The sequence below is a fragment of the Mus pahari genome, chromosome 4 (assembly GCF_900095145.1).
Source record: "Mus pahari chromosome 4, PAHARI_EIJ_v1.1, whole genome shotgun sequence".
NCBI classification, from domain to species: Eukaryota; Metazoa; Chordata; class Mammalia; order Rodentia; family Muridae; genus Mus; species Mus pahari.
Genome location: NC_034593.1, coordinates 98,205,939 through 98,226,120, shown reverse-complemented (window position 1 = coordinate 98,226,120; position 20,182 = coordinate 98,205,939). Strand labels below are relative to the sequence as shown.

Here is a 20,182-nt window from a genome sequence, read left to right as displayed (position 1 = left end):
AAAAAAAAAAAAAAAAAAAGCTCCCCTCAGACGACACCATTCGTAGTTACTAGCTGCATGTCTGGATGTACAGGGGAGAAATCATCAGGTCAAATACTGCCCCTGCCTACTTGGTTCCTACCCCTTTACCAAAGGCGTCGTCCCAGAGCTAGAGCCCCAATCTTTTTCTCCCCAATACAGCTAAGCAGCTTAACCCTCTGAGTTCCATAACCTCCGGTGTCTTACGCAGGCGTCCCCTGAACAATTCACGTTCGAAATGCAGTCGATGCCCCCGTCCCCACCCTCCCAGACCCCAAAGGACTGCTCCTAACAGCCACTGGCCTGGCGTCAGAAAGGGCAAACCCAGGTTCCACACACCCCCCGCCCCCCAACCCCGCCACTCCCTACCCATTCACCCCAAGGCGAGCAGGCAAAGGGACCAGCGCGCAGCCTTCAGTCTCGCCCCAGCTCAGTAGAGGGGCGAGGCAGATGCAGCCCAGTCAGCCCTCCTCGCGCTCCTCAGCAGCGGTGGGATGGATACTCCATACCAGGGCGAGGGGCATCGCCCTGCCGCCCGAATCCGACTGGCAAGTAGGGGAAGGTGTGGTCCAGGAGTGGCGGCCTGGATAGACTGCCTGGCGGGTCCCAGGTCCTGTCCCCGAGACACCGGGGCCTCGCCCGCATCCCATCTTCTCGCAGTCGCCACCAAAGCCTACCCAAGACACTCCTCCCGGCCGCGAACGCCGCCCAAGGGGCCGTGGGGTCTGCGGCGCATCAGGCTAGTGACAGGTGGCGACGGGTGACCATGGCAACCCACGGTGCGCGGCGGCCCGCCCCCGCCTCCTGGAATCCACTCACCTGAGGGCTCCGGGCGGAGCCGGCACAAGCGGCGGAGGAAAAGGCGGCGGAGAGGCCGGCGGCCAGAGCCCCGAGGCAGCCAATTCCAGGCTAAGGCGCGGGCGCGAGCGCGAGGGCGGCGGTCTGGGCTAAGCAGCCCGCACGTCAATCCATCAGCTCGTCAGCCGGTCCTGCTCGCGGCCGCCCTGATCCCGCCTCCGAGCGCTCCGCTCCACGGACTGCGGTTGTCAAGCGCCGCTGGAACGGAGCTCCAGCCGCCAGCTGCAGCCAATCACTGCTCGTCCCTGGAGCCGCCTCAGGACCCCTCCTCGCGAGGCGGCTAGGCAGGTGCCTGAGCAGAAGAGTCGGCCGGGCCAGCCCAGGAGGATAGGGCGGGGCCTGGAGGCGGGGCCTAACACGGGGGCGGGCAGAACCTAAGACTCGGCCTCCTGAAGGTTCCTGGCCCTCGCCTTCTCTGCTCTTGTGATTTAGAAGATGCCTGTAAGGAGGATGTAGGACCAGAACCTTCGAGGTGACGCTTTGTTATGTCCCAAAATAGCGTGGACAGGTGTGGTAGTTTGAATGAGAATTGCCCCCATAGTCATGCATTTGAATGCTTGTCTCAAGTTACTGAACTGATAGGGAAAGATTAGGATAGCGGTCCCCAGCCAAGAGTGGTGGCGCACGCCTTTAATCTCAACAGAGGCAGAGGCAGGCGGATTTCTGAGTTCGAGGCCAGCCTGGTCTACAAAGTGAGTTCCAGGACAGCCAGAGCTACACAGAGAAACCCTGTCTCGAAAAACCAAAAAAAAAAAAAAAATGATAGCGGTCCTCAACGTGTGGATCCCAACACCTCCTAGGAGGGTAACATATCATAGAATTTCAATTCATAGCAGTTCTGAAGTAGCAACGAAAATACTTTTATGGCTGAGGGTGAGGAGGTGACCAAATGATGAGCAACTGTATTAAATTGCCGCAGCATTAGGAAGGTTGAGAACCACTGGATTAGGTAGGTATGAACTGGTTGGAAGAGATGTCACCGAGGGTGGTCTTGGAGGTTTCAAAAGCCAGCCCTTTCTGGTTTATTTTTTGTTGTTGTTGTTTTAAGATTTATGTATTATATGTAAGTACACTGTAGCTGTCATCTGACATCCCAGAAGAGGGAGTCAGATCTCATTATGAATGGTTGTGAGCCACCATGTGGTTGCTGGGATTTGAACTCAGGACCTCTAGATAGAACAGTCCGTGCTCTTAAACGCTGAGCCATCTCGCCAGCCCTTTCTTAGTTTCATGACTGGTGTTTGTGAATCTCGTGTAAGCTGTTAGCTACGGCTCCAGCATCATGCCTCCCTGTCTGCTGGCACATTCACTGTCAAGACTGTCATGAACTGGTACCCTGAGCTAAAAATTAAATGCTGCCTTTTATAAGTTGCCTTGGTCATGATGTTTCATCACATCAATTAAAAAAGTAGCTAGGACAACCTGACACTTCCAAATGTCTTCTGTGCACTGGGTTTGACTCTTAATTCTATTTCCAACAATTAACTAATAAAGGTTAAATTAAATAAATGTTCCTTCCTTGCCCTTTTCTGTACTCCATCTCCCTCCATGAAAACCTTCCCCTTCTAGGCTCTCAATGTGTAAAGCTAATCCTACCCTGAAGCATTTAATAAGGTCATTGTTTTGAACTGCCCATTTCTCTACAGTAGTAGCATCACTTCTACACATTTGTGTCGTAGTATTCTCCCAGATATGTAATGCTCAAGGAGCCGAACCTCCAGGAACCTTAGCATAAAGAATCCAGCACTCAGGAGGCAGAGGTAGACCTATGAGAGATTTAGCCAGCCTGGTTTACATAATGAGTTCCAGTCAGCAAAGGCTGGAACCTCAAAAACAAACAAAAATCCAGTTCAAGATAGACGGCCAGGTGAATCACAGCATTGCACATGCACATATCCAATAAATAAATACAATATTTTTTAAAGGCCAGGTATGTTGGTACATGCCTGAATTCCAGCAGGATAGAGTCTTGCAGATTGGAGGCCAGTCTGAGCCCAGCTACATTGTAAGACTCTGTCTCAAAATAAGATGGGTCTGTGGTCAGTGCTGGCCATGCAATCATGAAGAACGGGGTTTGGATCATCAGTAGTTATGCGAGGTTGGTGGCCACCTATAATCCCGGAGCCTCAGAGGCAGAGATGAATCATGGGAGTGAGTGACACAAACTGACTAACTGTCAAACTCTGTCAAGGAGAGACGTTGCCTTAATGAATAGGATGAAGAGTGATCAGTCAACCAATATCAACTTCTGGCTTCCCCCACACACATTCCACACATATATACACATGCAAAGAGGAGGAGGAGGAGGAGGAGGAGGAGGAGGGAGAGGAGGAGGAGAAGGGGGAGGAGGGGGAAGGGGAGAAAGAGGAAGGGGAGGAGGAGGGAAACAAAAAAAAGTCATAGTTTAAAAGTTGTAGAGAGAACATTTTTAATTTCAGGGAGAAATCAAAATATCTGAACTTCAAAACATCAATTGCCCAGTTCACCTAAATCCTAGAAGAAAATCACATACTATCTTAATTACTATTCTATTGCTCCAGAGAGACAACCTGATGCAGGCAAGTGTTACACGAAAAAGCTTCTAGGGCTGGAGAGATGGCTCAGCAGTTAAGAGCACGGACTGCTCTTCCAGAAGTCCTGAGTTCAATTCCCAGCAACCACATGGTGGCTCACAGACATCTGTAATAAGATCTGATGCCTTCTTCTGGTGTGTCTGAAGACAGCTACAATGTACTTGCATAAATAAATTAAAAAGAAAAAAAGAAAAAGCTTTTAACTGGGACTGGCTTACAGTTTCAGAGGTTCAGTCCATTATCAACATGACAAGAAGCAAGACAGCTTGCAGGTAGATACCAGAGGAACAGCTGAAAACAGACATCCTGAACCTTAGGCAGAGAGACTCTGGGCCTGGCATGGGCTTTTAAAATCTTAAACCCCACCCCCCAGTGACACACTTCTTCCAACAAGGCAGCACTTCCTAACCCTTTGAATTCTTTCTAATAGTGCCACTGCCTGGTGACTAAACATTCAAATATTTGCGCTTAGGGGGCCATTCTCATTCAGACCACCACAAGGAGCTTGGCAGAAATGAAGACATTTTGAAGGGAAATGTGGGCCCCTCCTTTCAGTTACCAGACTATTGAGACAATAGTCCCTAGGAAATCGGAATTTCACTGAGAATCTTACGCTGGGAAAGGAAAAGGCCTGGTGCCAGCCAGAGGAAGACTTTGTCTCGGGGTGGGGGTTGGGGGTAGGGGGTGGGGGGTAGGTGGAGATTTCCAACAATGTTGACATCTGGTTACACTGCCTGGTAGCAGAGGCAGAAATCCAGACCAAGAGGGCTTAGCCATGCATGCTTCTGGCCCTCTGATTGAACCTAAACTGTGTAAAGAGGGACTTGGAGAGTCACTGTTCTTGTTTGTTCTTCTTCCTAATGTGGTCACATTAAAGAGATCTTTCTCTGCCTTTTGCTATTACTTTAATTGGCATATTGAAGGGCCGGTGACTGAACCTAGGTTATTAGGGCTGCCAGGATCTGGGCTCTGCCCCTAACAACTCTGGTAACATTTATGATGCATCTTCTCAGTGTTTGGTTTTAGACCATGGGACAAGGGGCTGAGGTGTATACTTTACCTCTCAAAGCAGACTGGCCTCCAGGTCCTCCCAGCATCCCTCAGTCCCTACCTGGCATACCCCGCCCCCAACCCTGAACTTGCCAGCCCAGGGGCTGGGCTGCCCTGCCTCCAGAGGCTCTTCCCTATATAAGCCAGGCATTTTGGTCTCTTCCATGCTCTCCCTCTCCCTACCCTCTCCGCACATGCCCTCACTCTTTCTCTTCCTCATTCCCTTTCTCCCTCCTCATGGCAATAAACCTGCCTTAATATACTTTAATCTGACTTTTCTTCCACAAGCAGGGCCTCCTTCCCCCTCTCCAGTTTGAACTGGTCAGATATGTTCAAGGACAGTCCTGAACATATTCCTGAAGCAGTGGGCCTATTAGCTCCCCTTTATTTGTCTCAACAGACCAATCCAACCTCAAGACCAGGGAAAAGTCCCTGCCCCATATCACATGTTTACCGGAAGCTGGCCAACTCAAAATTAGGGGAAGGGGACCTATCCCAGGCCACCAAAAGCACTTAAAACCCCCAGTACTCCCCTGGAAACACAGACTTCAGTTCCTGGTGGCCCTCTCTGTACTTGCAGCTGATGTTTCACTTGTAATAGCTTGTTGCCTGCCATGTCTGAGATATTTTTCCTGCCTCTTATTTCTTTAGTTGGCTGAGAAAAACAAACACGATCAAGACCCCCATAGACAAAACATCTGACTCCTAAAACCTTACTCCTTATTCCCTTCCCTAATTCCTTGTATCAACCCCAAATTTTGAACCTTTCAGGCAATGGTGGGGCACACCTTTAATTCTAGTCATGGGAAGGCAGAAGCAAGCAGAGTTTGAGGCCAGCCCGGAGTTCCAGGACAGCCAGGGAGGGCTACATACAGAAACCCTGTCTTAAAGAAAAAAACAGAAAGAAACGAACCTTATTCTGATGAGTTAGGGAAGATTTGAGGCTGTATGTTTTCCATACCTATGACAGCAGTTCAGCGTACATCTGAATTTTCAGTAAAACTCAGACTGTTAGAAGCAAATACACACTATTCATACTTCTGGGAAAAGGAGGTACAAGAAAGAAAAGGACCAGACCGAAATAAGACAGCTGGTCTACCTTACCATTGTCTGTTGGCAATGCAATGACTATTTGTATATTTGCTTCCTAATGTAACATCAGGTCTTACCATATAACCTTAATATCTGTGAGGTAAGGTATCCCTTTTCAGTACTCAGCCACAGGGTTAAGATTAGATCTTCTTGCCTTTCACTCTCCTAGCTGCATAGCAGTGAACTGTTCAGAAAAGACAAAGCTTTCTTAGATGGACTGTCCTTAGATCCTGAGGTGCTCCCTCAGTCAATCACTAAACATCTACTGAATGCCTACAGTGATTCAGGAACTAGGTCAGGCATCGCTTGAAAGCGCAGGTTCTAACACGACAAAATGACTCATGGTGCCTTATGACTTAAATGCCTGCAGGCTAAGGTGGATACCTTTGAATATGATTCTCAAATCTCATTTCTAAAAAGGTGAATAGAAGCTTTTGGTTTTCCCCAGATGTCACAAAGGGATCCGAGCACGAACCTAAACTAGGACATTTTAATCCAAGGTGTTCAGAGAGAGAGAGTTCCATGGAAATAAGGGGACCTGCTTTAAAGGAGCCACTCTTATGAAAACTTAAGCATACCGGAAGTTTTCTGCCTCAGAGTCAGCAGCATCCTGGCCTTGGGAGAGCAAATACTTTTAGCATGGCTTCTCCTTCAACAGATTCAAGGATTAAATCCAGGACCATGTGAGGTGGCCCATATCTGTATTCCTAACTAACAAGAGGCTTGAAGATCAGAAATTCAAGGCCAGCCTCTTCTACATAGGGAGTTCCCGGACAGCCTGGACTACATGAGACCCTGTCATAACTCCTTCCCTTCCACTCCAACCTCTCGAAAATAACCAAAAAACAAATGCACATGGATCTAACCAAGGCTCCTTAACAAAAGCTAAAATTATACATGTATGATTAAACCTAGTTTAAAAAATACATCATTGTTTCAAATAAGGACATTTATATTTATATTAAGTAAATATATGAGCATTAATAAATTTTTTTAAAAAAATAAAAATCAATATTCTAGGGTCAGTAAGATGGCTCTTCAGTTTAAGGCACTTACCACCAAGCCTGATGGCCTCGGTCTGAACCCAAGGACCCACTTGGTGGAAGGAAAGACCCAACTCCCATAAGTTGTCCTCTGATCTCCACATGAGTGCTACGGCACATGCATGCACATAGGCAAACACACACAAAATAAATAAGTGTAATAAAAAAAAAAGGTCCAGGTGTGGTGGTGCACGCCTTTAATCCCAGCACTCCGGAGGCAGAGGCAGGCAGATTTCTGAGTTCGAGGCCAGCCTGGTCTACAGAGTGAGTTCCAGGACAGCCAGGGCTATACAGAGAAACCCTGTCTCAAAAAAAAAAAAAAAAAAAAAAAAAAAAAAAAAAAAAGCATGCGCTTGAAGCTATTTAGTAGAACTTTCTATAAAGTCTGGATACTGTATGCTATATGTTGTATTTGCTTTATTTTTTTTTTCTTTTAAATCAGCGTGACCAACTACCTAACAAAAGCAGCTTGGGAAGAATACATACAGTTCCTAATTATGGTGGGAAAGAAGGACCTCTAAACTCAATATTTAAATAAATTAGACATTCAAAGTCACATTAAAGAGATAAGCATCCTGCATGGATAACACTTGCTAATGACTCTTGTGTAACTCTCGTAACACATCAAGCTAAATGGACCATCTAAGGGCATTTCCCAGGCAACCCACCCCCTCTGCACTGCTCAAATCTGGTGAGCTTCTTTTCCCATGCCTCCATTAACGTTGTCCTAGCTTATGACGATCTGGCTGCATATCCCTATAATTTACCTAATTGTGATTTACCCCCATACTACTGTTTCTGTTTCTGTGTGTGCCCGCCTAGAGGCGAGAAGACAAGTTTTTCTTACATTTGAAAGCTGGTATTCACTTCTTTCCACCGGCCTTCTGAGCACGGTTTCTATGGCTGCTCCACTTTGTGAAATAGATGTGTTCTGCCTTTGCTGATGAAGGTGACTTAATACTCAGAAGACAGGTTGGCAAAGAATTGGTTATTTGCTGAAGCTGTGGCTCATTATGCTTCCCTATAATACTGTGTGTGTGTGTGTGTGTGTGTGTGTGTGTGTGTGTGTGTGTGTGTTTTAGTTACGGTTTCATTGCAGTGAAGAGACACCATGACAAAGGTAACTCTGAGAAAGAACATTTAACTGGGGCTGGCTTACAGATTCAGAGGTTCAGTCCACTATCGTCATGGCAGGAAGCATGGCAGCATCCAGGCAGACACGGTGCTGGAGAAAGAGCTGAGAGTTCTACATCTTGATTGGAAAGCAGCCAGGAGACACTGTCTCACGGGCAGTTCCTAATAGTGCCACTCCCTGGACCAAGCCTACTGAAACTACCATAATGTGTTTGTGCAACACAGAGGAACAGGGGGGAGCACCTGTGTCCTCGAATCATCATTGTTCAATTTTTCTTTTTTCTGTGAAAATGGAAACGTGTTAGGTCAGCTCTGTCCAATGCTACACCAGCTACTACCATGGGGTTGAGAACCCGGAATACATCCAGTGCAACTGAGAAACTAAGTTTTCAATTTTATTTATTTTAAAAGAAATCGCCACATAGAGTTGACATCTACTTTAAGTAGATGTTGGAAGGTAGCTATAGAACTCAAAATTAATAAACTCTGCCTGTAGCCTCCCCAGCATGTGGGAGACCAGAGCTGGAGGAAGATCCCTGAGTTCAATCATGGGCAAGTGGATGATGGACTGTATAGTGAGACTCTGTCTCGAGGTGTGTGTGTGTGGGGGGGGAAGCAGTCATGAATCAAGTCACTGTTCATCTGTTGTCTATCCAATCTCCCTTTCTTTTTGCTTTCCAGGACTACTCTATGCCATTTTTCTTGGAGGAGAGGGAGTCTTAAGGATCTCATGTATCCCAGGCTGGCCACCAACTTAGTACTTCTGATCCTCCTGCTTCCATCTCCCAAGATCCAGATTACAGGTCTTACCTATACTAGGTTTATTAGGTTCTGAGGACCAAATCCACGGCTTTGTGCATGATTGGTAAGCACTCTACTAACTTAGTGACAGACATCTTCACCACAGAGGTGGGACAGGAGGTTCTGGAATTACACTTCTTCCTGGCCAGAGTCAAGACAACAGTAACTCTCACTTGGAATTTTCTGTTTGGTTACTGTTATTGCTGTGAGGAGACACCATGACCAAAGCAAGAGAAGAGCATGTAATTGGAAGCTTGCTTACAGTTTCAGAGGGTAAGTACGAGATCATCACGATGAGAAGCATGGCAGCGGACAGATAAACATGGTATTGGAACAATAGCTGAGAACTTATATAAGATCTGAACAGGGGGACAGAGATACAGAGATGGAGAGACGAAGAGGGGAGGGAGGGAGGGAGGGAGAGAGGGAGGGAGAAAGCGAGGGAGGGGACTGGGCCTAGTGTGGGCTTTTGAACCTCCAAAGCCCAATCCTGACATACCTCCTCCAACAAAGCCACACCCCCTAATCCTTCTCAAAACAATTCCACTGAGGACTAACCTTTCAAACATGATCTTATAAGGGCCATTCTCAAACCACAACTAAGCAGAGCAACATTCTCAAGTTGTTAAGGATGGAACCCTAGAACTGTCAGTCATGTTTAAAGACCATCAAGAGAGTAAAGCCAGGTTATGATACAAGATGGAGATAGTCTTGATTCTTCTTAAGTACCTGGGTCTGGTCAAGCCTGAAGTTAGTCCCATCCCTTCCTTCCCAAGTTTCAACTAAGTCAATAAGATCCTTTTCTTCTTATACTACCATTACATTCCATTACTTGGCACCTTAAAAAAATGTTGAGATTACAGACAAAACGAAAAGCATACAGTGACAGTGGTACATGAGCGTATTCCCAGCATTTGGCATGTGGAAGCTCAAGGATGAAGTTCAGCAACAGTGTGAGTTGGTCCAAGGCCAGCCCTACACTGTGAGGGACCATCTCAAAACATCTCCTTCCCCCAGCAAATAACAACAAAAACCCAACCAGGGCAAGATTAGCTCAGCAGCTTAGAGTGCATACTGCTTGAAGATGACCAAGACTTGGTTCCCAGCAACCACACCAGGTAGCTCACAAACACCTGTAATTTCAGATCCTTGGGATCTGAAATCCTCTAACCAACTGCTTGCGCACATGTACTCTTGTGCACATACTTACATACAGATACACAAATATATATATTTGAACCTATGTCCCCCTAGAAAAAGCAGCCAATGTTCTTAACCTCTGAGTTATCTAAGCTCTCTCTCCAGTCCCTTCAACTATTTTTTTTTTTAAATAAAATGATCAGTCCAGTTATGCATTAAATTTTATCATCAACTGAGGTACAATATAAAAATAACAGAAAAACAAGAGTAAAGAGTTAGGACTATCATACAGTAATGGACACAATATCCTGAGAAGGGGTTAAATCACAAAATCAGCAGGGTGTGATAGTGCACACCTTTAATCCCAGCACTCAGGAGACAGAGGCAAATGGATCTCTGTGAGTTTGAGGCCAGCCTGGTCTACAAAGCAAGTTCCAGGACAGCCAGGGCTGCACAGAGAAACCCTGTTTCATAAGAACCATGCACAAACAAGCAAACACAAACTCAAGTATTGATGTGTTTAATTCCTCATTCTTTATTTCTTGTATCAGTAGATTAAACAGCTAGTATTTCCCCAAGTATTGATTTAGATGTTAAGAAGCACCAGTAAGTTTCAGAGTAACATTCAGTAACCTCTTTAAATGCGATTATCCTTATTATAAGCTAAGCAGAATAATAATTTAATGCCGTAAGTGAACTACACACAAAGCCTGAACAACGAAAATGGTTCTGCACAACCACATACAGGTTTAATCGACTATACATTCTCACAATGAAAGTACTTACATTTACATCACTAGAGCACAACCAGAAACACCTGTCCTGGCATCGGCTCTGTAAGCTCTGCTGTTCTCACTACTGAAGGCATTTGTATTGGAAGCTTTATAGTCATCAAGGAAGATGAGGACCTCTAACACTTAGCAAATATTAGTTTCTTTTTTTTAAAAAGTGTTCTTTAGAAAAGAATATTAAAAACAAATGATCTAGTAAGACAAGAATTTAGTTTCTTNAAAAAAAAAAAACCCACAAGCCAGTTCATTCTCTTTAATAACTTCTCCCACCTCTGTCCTCTAAAACCTTGAGATACACAGAGCACAAGCCTCACCATTTATAAAATCAAAAGGACATTCAGATTGCATGTTATGCATCAATGGTATACAGCTTGGAACACACACATCTACTGCAAGAATAAATACTACTTCCCCCCTTTCAGGTGGAACTGCATGGTTTGCAATACTTTAACTTAGGAGTTATTAAAGCCAGTAAGCAATTNAGATATGGTCAGATAAAGGCAGGCAACGGGAGGCTAGGGCAGAAGACCTCTTTCCCTGCATACCTAGCTATCATGATATTACTGCAGACAACAACTTCAATGTATGGCTTCCATGGAAAATACCAAAATCCCGGGAATTANGACCAGTGTCAAGATCCATAGTTGGCTTCNTCAAAAGCTTTTCTAGCCCGTTTCAATTCTTCATTCATAGTGAGTAAGTCTTTAACTCTAGCAAACTTCCTTGGATCCTTTCGAATTAGGAAGACAATATCTTCAACTTGCACTCGACCTTGTCTGCCAATCGACATTGCCTTGTGAGTCTATGACAAGGAAACACATTTTTAAAGGTTAAATGTTTTTGTGTTTTAATTTGTGCTATTAATCATGCTGGTGTTTACATTTGTTAACCATCTGTCTGGTCATATCCTTATCTCTTTTTTTCCTTTAGGATTTATTTATTTATTTTATGTAGGTGAGTACACCGTCTTCAGACACACCAGAAGAGGGCACTGGATCCCATTACAGATGGTTATGGGCCACCATGCTTTTGTTGGGAATTGAATTCCGGACCTCTGGAAGAGCAGTCACTACTCTTAACCACTGAGCCATCTCTCCAGCCCTCCTTATCCTTTTTTTTTTTTTTTTTTTTTTTTTTTTCATAATTAGCAGTAGCTTTATAGGCTTTTTTTTTCCCCCATTAAGGACATTAAAACTACCAAAGTTAGCTGGACAGAGTGATGGATACTTTTAATCCCGGCACTTGGAAGACAGACAGACAAATCTCTGGGAGTTCAGGATAAGCCTTGGTCTGTACAGCAAGTTCCAAGTCAGCCAGGGTTGCATAGTAAGATCCTGCCGGACGGACGGATGGATGGATGGATGGATGGATGGATGGATAGTCCAAAACAACAAAACCTAGCAAATTTGAAGATACTTCTGTTTTGTTGTATGATATATGTGAAGTTTTTTGGTTTGGTTTGGTTTTCTTCCAGGAGGTTGTCTTGTTAAATGTTCTGGGGATGGCTAATGAATAGCTAATAGAGACTAAGCAAATAATAACAATCAGGCTTCAGTAGGCTGGAAGGAAGGAAGGAAGGAAGGAAGGAAGGAAGGAAGGAAGGAAGGAAGGAAGGAAGGAAGGAAGGAAGGAAAGTTCACGGAGGCTAAATAGTAAGTCTGGTCCTAAGACTGCTTAAACTTTTTATATCAAAATCTATACTTGGAGATACAACTGTAATATTTTTTTTGTTGCTGTTTCTTTCTTTTTTTTTTTTTTTGAGACATATTTTTGAGTCTCACTATATAACCTGTAACTCACTATGTAGACCAGCCTAGCCCTGAACTCAGACCAACTTGTCTCTGGTTCCTGACTGTTTTTTATTGAGACAGGATCCCGGAATGTAGGCTAGTCTCAAATGAGGCAATCTTCCCGCCTCTGTTACAACTCCTAGAATTAAAAGCATGTACCATTATGCTTGGCTTTGTTTTTGTTTGTTGAGACAGGGTCTTACTATGTAGCCTAGCCTGGTCTTAAACCTGGGGTCCGCCTACCACAGCCTCCCAAATGCTGAGGAATGCTGAGCACACTGAAATGACATCTTCTCGGGCCTGGCTGCTTTGTGTTTGTTTTTTCTGTTTGTCTGTTTGTTTGGAAGATGTATTTGTTTCATTGTAGTTATTTAAAGTCAGAGTGTTGTTATGTAGCTCTGGATAGCTTAGAACTTAGTACAAAAACCAGGTCGGATTTTTAGCTTGTAGCAGATCCTCCTGACTACCTCTGGAATTCTGGGATTACAGGTATGAGCCACTATGTCAGGCTCTGTCATTTAATGTGGTGCTGGGGACTGAACCCAGGGCCTCACACATGCATATTAGCATGATCTAGCACTGCTACAGCTAATGTTTTCCTTGAGCTGAGTTAAACTGGATTAAATACTTGCCACAGGTGCAGGCTCTTGCATACACACCAAATAGCCTTGGCCCTTGCTGAGTAATCTTTTCACTTTTATTCTGTAGTAAGGAGACAGTCCAAAGTAAAGGGTGAACACTCATAAGGACTAAAACCAACCAAACTCAGTAACCCCATCCCTGCTAATACAGCCAAACAAAGGAAAGGAAGAAAACCCTAAACGTGGTCATCTAAGATGTTAGATTGGCTGCTCTGCCAGAGGACCTGGGTTCAGTTCCCAGCATCCACAAGGCAGCTCACAACTATCTGTAACTCCAGTTCCAAAGGATCTGACACCCACCCACACATACATACATACATAAATGCAGTAAAATCAATGCACGTGAAATAACTTTTTAAAAAAATCCCAAAGGTATTACATGAACTGTACATACCTTTAAATAAGCACTAGAAGGAAAAGAACTTAGGCTGGATGAGATTACAGGCAGTACTTTTAATTTTATTTAAGGATATTATGCTTTTATAAATAAAACTTGGGGGCTGGTGAGATGGCTCAGCAGGTAAGAGCATTGACTGCTCTTCCGAAGGTCCTGAGTTCAAATTCCAGCAACCACATGGTGGCTCACAAACATCCGTAATGAGATCTGACGCCCTCTTCTGGTGCGTCTGAAGTCAACTACAGTGTACTTATATATAATAATAAATAATTAAAAACAAACAAACAAACAAACAAACAAAAACTCAGGGACTATAGAAACATGCCAGTCCTTAAGAACATTGGTATCCTTCCAGAGAACTGGAGTTCAGTTTCCAGCACCCACATGGCAGCTCACAACCATCTGTATCTCCAGTTTCAGGGAATCGAACACCCTCCTCTGGCCTCTGAGAGAACCAGACACACATACCATACACAGACACACTTGTAGGCAAAACACCTGTGCGCACCAAGTGAAAATAAAATAAATAAATAAAACAAACTCTGAAGCACTGGGATACATTAATGTAATATTCATAGTAATGGCAAATGGAAGCCAGGAACTCACACAAAGGGGGCGCTCTAAGGGATAGCTTATTTCAAAAGTGGTAGTGTTATCTAAAGGTTAACATTTCAAATCTTCGATTAACTAACAGTTACAAAAATGAACACACAAAAAAAGTTATAGTTACAACAGTCTCTTACCATTTCAGTGATGAACTCTATGACAAGGTCTTCGAGAATATCCACTGACTCTGTGTAAGGATTCTGGTCATCCCCAAACCCATACATCATACAGCGCACTGTGAGAGAGCAAGAGTGTTGCCAGACTCAGAGATTGACAAGTGTCACCAGAATACTTTCCATACCAACTAGGATTAAACCAAATTATAAACAATGGTTCAGACACAATTATGGCTGGGCATGGTGCTGCTTGGTTTTTAACCCCAGCAGCCAGGAATTAGAGACAAGTGGACCTAGTTTAGTCTAGGCTAGTCTATGCAGTAAGACAATGTTGTTATATGCACACATGTGTGCACACGAGCACATACACACATGCACACCTTTTGAGACAAGGTTTCTCTGTGTAACAAATGGCCCTTGCTGGCTGTCCTGGAACACACTCTGAAGATCAGGTTGGCCTTGAACTCACAGAAATGCACCTGCCTCTGCCTTCTGAGTGTTGGGATTAAAGGCATGGACCACCACTGCCCAGATAAAAAAATTTTTTTTTTTAAAAAGAGGAGGAAGTTGAAAAGATAGCAAGATGGCTCAGTGGCAAAAGATGCTTGCTGCGCTTCATGATTACCTAAGTCAAGCCCTGGAACCCAGGTAAAGGCAGGAGAGAATCAACTTCACAGACTTGTCCTCTGCTCCCCATGTGTCTTGGCATGTGCACACCCACACATACACCAACAACTTTTTTTTTAAAGATTTATTTATTTTTATATGTTAGTCACTGTCTTCAGACACACCAGAAGAGGGCATCGGATCCCATTACAGATGGCTGTGAGCCACCATGTGGTTTGCTGGGAATTGAACTCAGGACCTCTGGAAGAGCAGTCAGTGCTCTTAACCACTGAGCCATCTCTCCAGCCCCACCAACTACTTTTTAAAAGACAGGGTCTCACTATGTAGCCCTGGCTGAGCTGGAACTCAATAAGTAGACCATGCTAGCCTAGAACTCAGAGATCCACCTGCCTCTGCTTCCCTAGTGCTGGGGTTAAGATAAGCAGCACCATGACCAACTATAATTGTTTTTAAAGGAGCGCAGAATATACTTGTAAAAAAAGAAATCGGTACATTATTAAGTCCTTTTACATTGTTTTAATTTTTTAATATTTTTAAAGATTTACTTATTTTATGTATATGAGTACATTGTAGCTGTACAGATGGATGATTGTGAGCCTTCATGTGGTTGTTGGGAAATGAATTTTTAGGATCTCTGTTCACTCCGGTCAACCCTGATCGCTCTGGCCCAAAGATTAAGTACACTGTAACTGTCTTCAGACACACCAGAAGAGGGCATCAGATCTCATTATAGGTGGTTGTGAGCCACCATGTGGTTGCTGGGATTTGAACTCAGGACCTCCAGAAGAGCAGTCAGTGCTCTTACCCACTGAGCCATCTTGCTAGCCCCATCACTTTTACTTTTATGACAATTATCATTATCTAACTAACTACTTGGGAAGAGAGGGACTTGAGACAGTGTCTGTCAGTGTAACCCACACTGACCTCAAACTCAGAATCCTCTCGCCTCAGTCTCCTGAGTATTGGGATTATCAGTATATATCACTATATCCAGCCTTAAGATAATTCCTCTTTAGAAGTAAAAACTGGCCGGGTGTGGTGGCACACGCCTTTAATCCCAGCACTTGGGAGGCAGAAGCAGGTGGATTTCTGAGTTTGAGGCCAGCCTGGTCTACAAAGTGAGTTCCAGGACAGCGAGAGCTACACAGAGAAACCCTGTCTTGAAAAACAAAAAAGTAAAAATTGGCAGAAGCAACAAAGAGAAGAAATGAATGGTGGGACTTGGAAGCCAGCTTGGAGTACAGTTATCCGGTGAGTTCACAATGCTGAGATTTTAGGTCCCAACACAGAAGGAAGGAAACAACTAGAGCAGCCAATATTCTATATATTTTTTGAATTCTATTTTTAAAATTTGTCTTTTTAAGAGACAATTTTAGACTTTCAGATGAGTTAAAAAAAAAAAAAGAGTTCCCATATGCCCAGTATCTAGCTTCCCCTTACTTTTATATAACAAATATTCATCAAAGCTAAAAAAAATTAGCACTATTATTTAGATTGTACTGATTTTTCTGCTCAGGTTCCTTGTTTCCACCCTATCCCCCACCAGAGTTTCACACATGCTAGGCAGATGCTCTTACCACTGAGCTACCGTCCCCAGGCCTCTTTTTCAGACCCCCATTAGACTTCACTCTGCTTACCCGTTACACCTCTGTATTTTGTTCCATCCAACTTGTGGCAACTCCTTAGCTCTTCCCTGTCTTTTAAGACCTCAACAAGCATCCTAGTCAGTATTGCAGACGGTTCTGTCTGTTGCTTTCTTGTGATTATATTGAGGTTAGAATGCTTTTACATGCTATTGAAAGAATACCAAAGTCAAGACACTCTCATATCAGTGTATCATTGATGATGCTAAATCTGATCATTAGCTAAAGTGATGTATGTTATAATTTCCCACTATGGGCTGTTTTTTCCTTATATATTTGAGGAAGATACCCATCACTAACATTTTGATGGGCATAATTCACCTATCTCATTGGGAGTAGAAAATTTGTTATATAAGATGCATATATTTGGCCAAAGGGTTAATAAAGGCATAGACAAATGACAGTAGATCCTTTGAGACTCCTTGTTACAATAAGAAAAAGAAATCTGTAGAGCTGGGCATGTGGCTCTGTCAGGAGGGTCCTATCTAGCATCTGTAGAGCCCTGGGTTTGATTCCCAGCATTGAATAAAACTGGCCATGGTGGCACACCCCTGTAATCTCAGCACTTGGGAAGTAAAGGCAGGAGGATCAGAAGTTCAAGTCCTCTTCAGTGACATGGTAGCCTAGGCTATATGAAACAAAGAAGCCAGCCAGGCAATAAAAACAGATATGCTAATGTGGCGTGGGGGAAGCCAGGAAGCTTCAGCTCTCCTAGAAGAACTGCAGGCAACCAAGGAATGCTGGGAAAGGGAGGAGTAGTCTCCCCAGAGTTAAGCACACTAACCAGCTGTTCCAACCAATGGTAAGCCCTTGAAAACAAACAGAGCAAGTTGTACTGACATACTTAGGGGAGGGGGAGGGGGCTTGGAGGGGGAGGGGAGGGAGAGGGAGAGGAAGAGAGAAAATGTATGTACATATGTGTATATATACACAATGACAATTAATAAAGAGCCTATGAGTTTTAAAAAGCAAAGAGGAGTATATGGGAGGGTTTGGAGGGGTGAAAGGGAAGGGGGGAAATGATGTAATATAATAATAATTAACAATAATAATAACAACAATAATAATAATACGGCGGCCCAGGGAGATAGCTCAGCACGTAAGGTCGCCTGCTGCCAAGCCTGAAGACCTGAGTTCCATCTCTGGTACCATCTGTGTACCATTACATGGAAGAAGGAGGGAATCATGGAGGCAAGAAGAACAAGTTTAAGGTCATCTTGGACCACACAGCAAGTCCCTGTCCAAAAAAACCCAAGCGAAAATAGAGGAGACAGCCGGGCGTGGTGGCGCACACCTTTAATCCCAGCACTTGGGAGGCAGAGTTCGAGACTGGCCTGGTCTACAGAGTGAGTTCCAGGACAGCCAGGGCTACACAGAGAAACCCTGTCTCGAAAAACCAAAAAAGAAGAAGAAGAAGAAGAAGAAGAAGAAGAAGAAGAAGAAGAAGAAGAAGAAGAAGAAGAAAGAAGAAAAGCAGACAACTTTATTGGCAAGTGTGAAAACACTGTCCCTCTAAGCAAATATATGCAGAACAATACATATCTACTCTAAAAGGACATGTGCAAAAGCCTTCACCACCTGTAATAAAAACACTAGAAAGCACAACTTACATTCTTTCGAGAAAAGTCTCTTTCTCTTCCCCTGGCCACCTTCCGCTCCTCCTCCAATTTCTTCATTTTCCTCCTCAAACTAGAAATTTAAAAACACGGACATGTCAAATGATTGCAGCACACATGATAGTCCCTCGGGTCTCTTCCTGCTCGCCCTCTTTTTAGAGTGCTATGAATTGAACCCAGCAGCTCACGATGCTAAAGATACTTGACCACTGAGCTACACTTCCAGCACTCTTTTCATTTCATCTTTTTCTGTTGAAAGGCATTTATTATTTATGTGTATTGTGTGTGCCTACATAAATGTGCCTGCAGTTGCCCATAGAGGCCAAACTAGGTCTAATCGCTGTAGGTTGCCAGATGTGACTGTAAATGTTTTTTTTTTTTTTTTTTTAATTTGAGACAAAGTGGTCTCACTATGTGCCCTTGTCTGCCTGAACTCATGGAGAACCACTTGCCTCTGCGAGTGCTGGGATTAAAGGTGTGCGCCGCCACGCCCAGTGACCCTTTTTCATTGTCAAAAGTGATAAGCTAAAACAAACAGCACAAAACCACGAAAATTTAGCACCAAAGGCCTCATAAGCCCTAGTTCAATTCTCAAGCCGTGCAAGAAGGCTTGTATTACGGCTCCTAACGACCCTACACCGTGTGCGTGTAAAGTTCTAACGACCTCAGGTTCTGGGTTTGGTTTTAGCCAATTTAGTTGTCACACTGTTAAGCAAGACTACTCTAAAAGACCTGACAGTTTAAAATCTACTCCCTGCTGTCATCGGAAGCAACATTTACTAAGCGCCTGGTAATACGGGGCTAAAAACTTTCCTTAACTGGACACGACAAGAAAACCGATGCCAAAGGAGAATTTGGATCTCAAGCTTCCTGTCTTTAGTTCATCGTCTCTCCACTATTTTCACTAGTTTTGTCAGCATCTGGGCTGCTGGTTCCGCTTTGACCATCTTTGATCTCCTATGACCCTCTAGATGTCTCAGTGTCGGGAAGATCCAGGTCAAAGAGAGACGCTTTCTACTCTTCCTTCCCGTCCTGTCCCACGCACTGACTAAGGTAAACCTGAAAAGGAAAACACCGCGGAGCCCCGGAACTCTCGGCGGGATTCCCTAAGGCACAAGCGGGTCTGACTCTGCCTCCGCCAGTGAGCCGGAGGGAGTGAGGAACCAGGCTGAGACAGGCGCTCACTCACGGTGGGGTCTTCCTCCTCATCTGCCATGCTAGCTGCTCGCCAGCCTTCTGAACCCGCCCACCGGCGGCTGGCCACTTTTATAAGATCCGTGCGTCACTTCCGGCCTGGCGGGCGTTGCGTGGAGAGGCGTGCACGCTCATTCTCCTAACCTGGGCCTTGAGATTGGCTGGAAGTCAGTGACGCGCTCTTACGCGTGAAATCCTGAAGGAGGAATTAAAAATTACAAAGAAGCCAGGCGTGGTGTACTACGCTGGAAAATTTCTACACCTGGCAGGCAGAGACAAGAGTGCTTCAAGTTCGAGATCAGCTCAAGCTTCATGAGCCCATTGGATTTCTGAGTTCGAGGCCAGCCTGGTCTACAAAGTGAGATCCAGGGCAACCAGGCTATACAGAGAAACCCTGTCTTGAAAAACCAAAAAAAAAAAAAAAAAAAGAAGCCAGTGCTCTTAACCGTTCCCGTTAATATGCATAATTTTAAAAAGGTCTATAAGTAGTTTGGGTTGGAAGGTTGTTTTTGCTTTTTTTGTTTGTTTGTTTTTTCGAGACAGGGTTTCTCTGTAGCCCTGGCTGTCCTACACAAAGAAACCCTGTCTCGAAAAACAAAAAAAGAAAAAGAAAGAAAAGAAAACGGAGTAGCAATGACTGACAATCATTTGCTATTCTGTCATTTGTCAGTTTTCTCTGGATTGAAATATTCCACACAAGAGGGAGAGGCTCACATCTCACATATCTAGGAAAACAGGAACACATGATTTTTGAGGGCCTGACCCCAGCAACTTAAAACAGAGTCATTAACAACTCAGGGAGTCACAGCCAGTCCAGCTTCCTGCCAGCTGTGTACAGAATGGCAGGGGCGTAGGTTTTGTGAGTTACCATCTGTGTTGCAGTGGGCTTTGCTGTGATGCAGTTGCTTATGAGTCATCTCCATCCCTCATATGTGAGCCCTCACCTGTAATCCCCACAAAATTCAATTAGGTTACCAGGTAAGACATTGGTGCAATTGCTCCTTGGGTTTGTTCTTGGCTCCCTTTCTGACTTAATAGATATGTGTGCCTGC

General features: G+C 44.3%; 2 protein-coding genes across 2 annotated transcripts in view; both read right to left on the bottom strand.

The window, feature by feature from the left end:
* Wdr47 (WD repeat domain 47) overlaps window positions 1-8,873 on the bottom strand; it is a 66,200-nt gene extending 57,327 nt beyond the window's left edge. The window contains exons 1-3 of the mRNA XM_029538043.1: window positions 8,851-8,873; window positions 1,033-1,315; window positions 838-965 (exon numbers count right to left, since the gene is read on the bottom strand). Of these exons, the coding sequence (XP_029393903.1) occupies window positions 838-965; window positions 1,033-1,315; window positions 8,851-8,873 (434 nt within the window). The remainder of the gene's footprint in view (window positions 1-837; window positions 966-1,032; window positions 1,316-8,850) is intronic.
* Window positions 8,874-10,224: 1,351 nt separating this feature from the next.
* Window positions 10,225-19,177, bottom strand: Taf13 (TATA-box binding protein associated factor 13). The gene is made up of 4 exons (XM_021196665.2): window positions 19,126-19,177; window positions 17,931-18,009; window positions 14,072-14,169; window positions 10,225-11,302 (listed from the first exon to the last, which is right to left on the bottom strand). Exons 1-4 carry the CDS (start codon window positions 19,150-19,152, stop codon window positions 11,132-11,134), a joined length of 375 nt encoding a protein of 124 aa, XP_021052324.1. The 5' UTR covers window positions 19,153-19,177; the 3' UTR covers window positions 10,225-11,131.
* Between the last annotated feature and the right edge of the window lie 1,005 nt (window positions 19,178-20,182).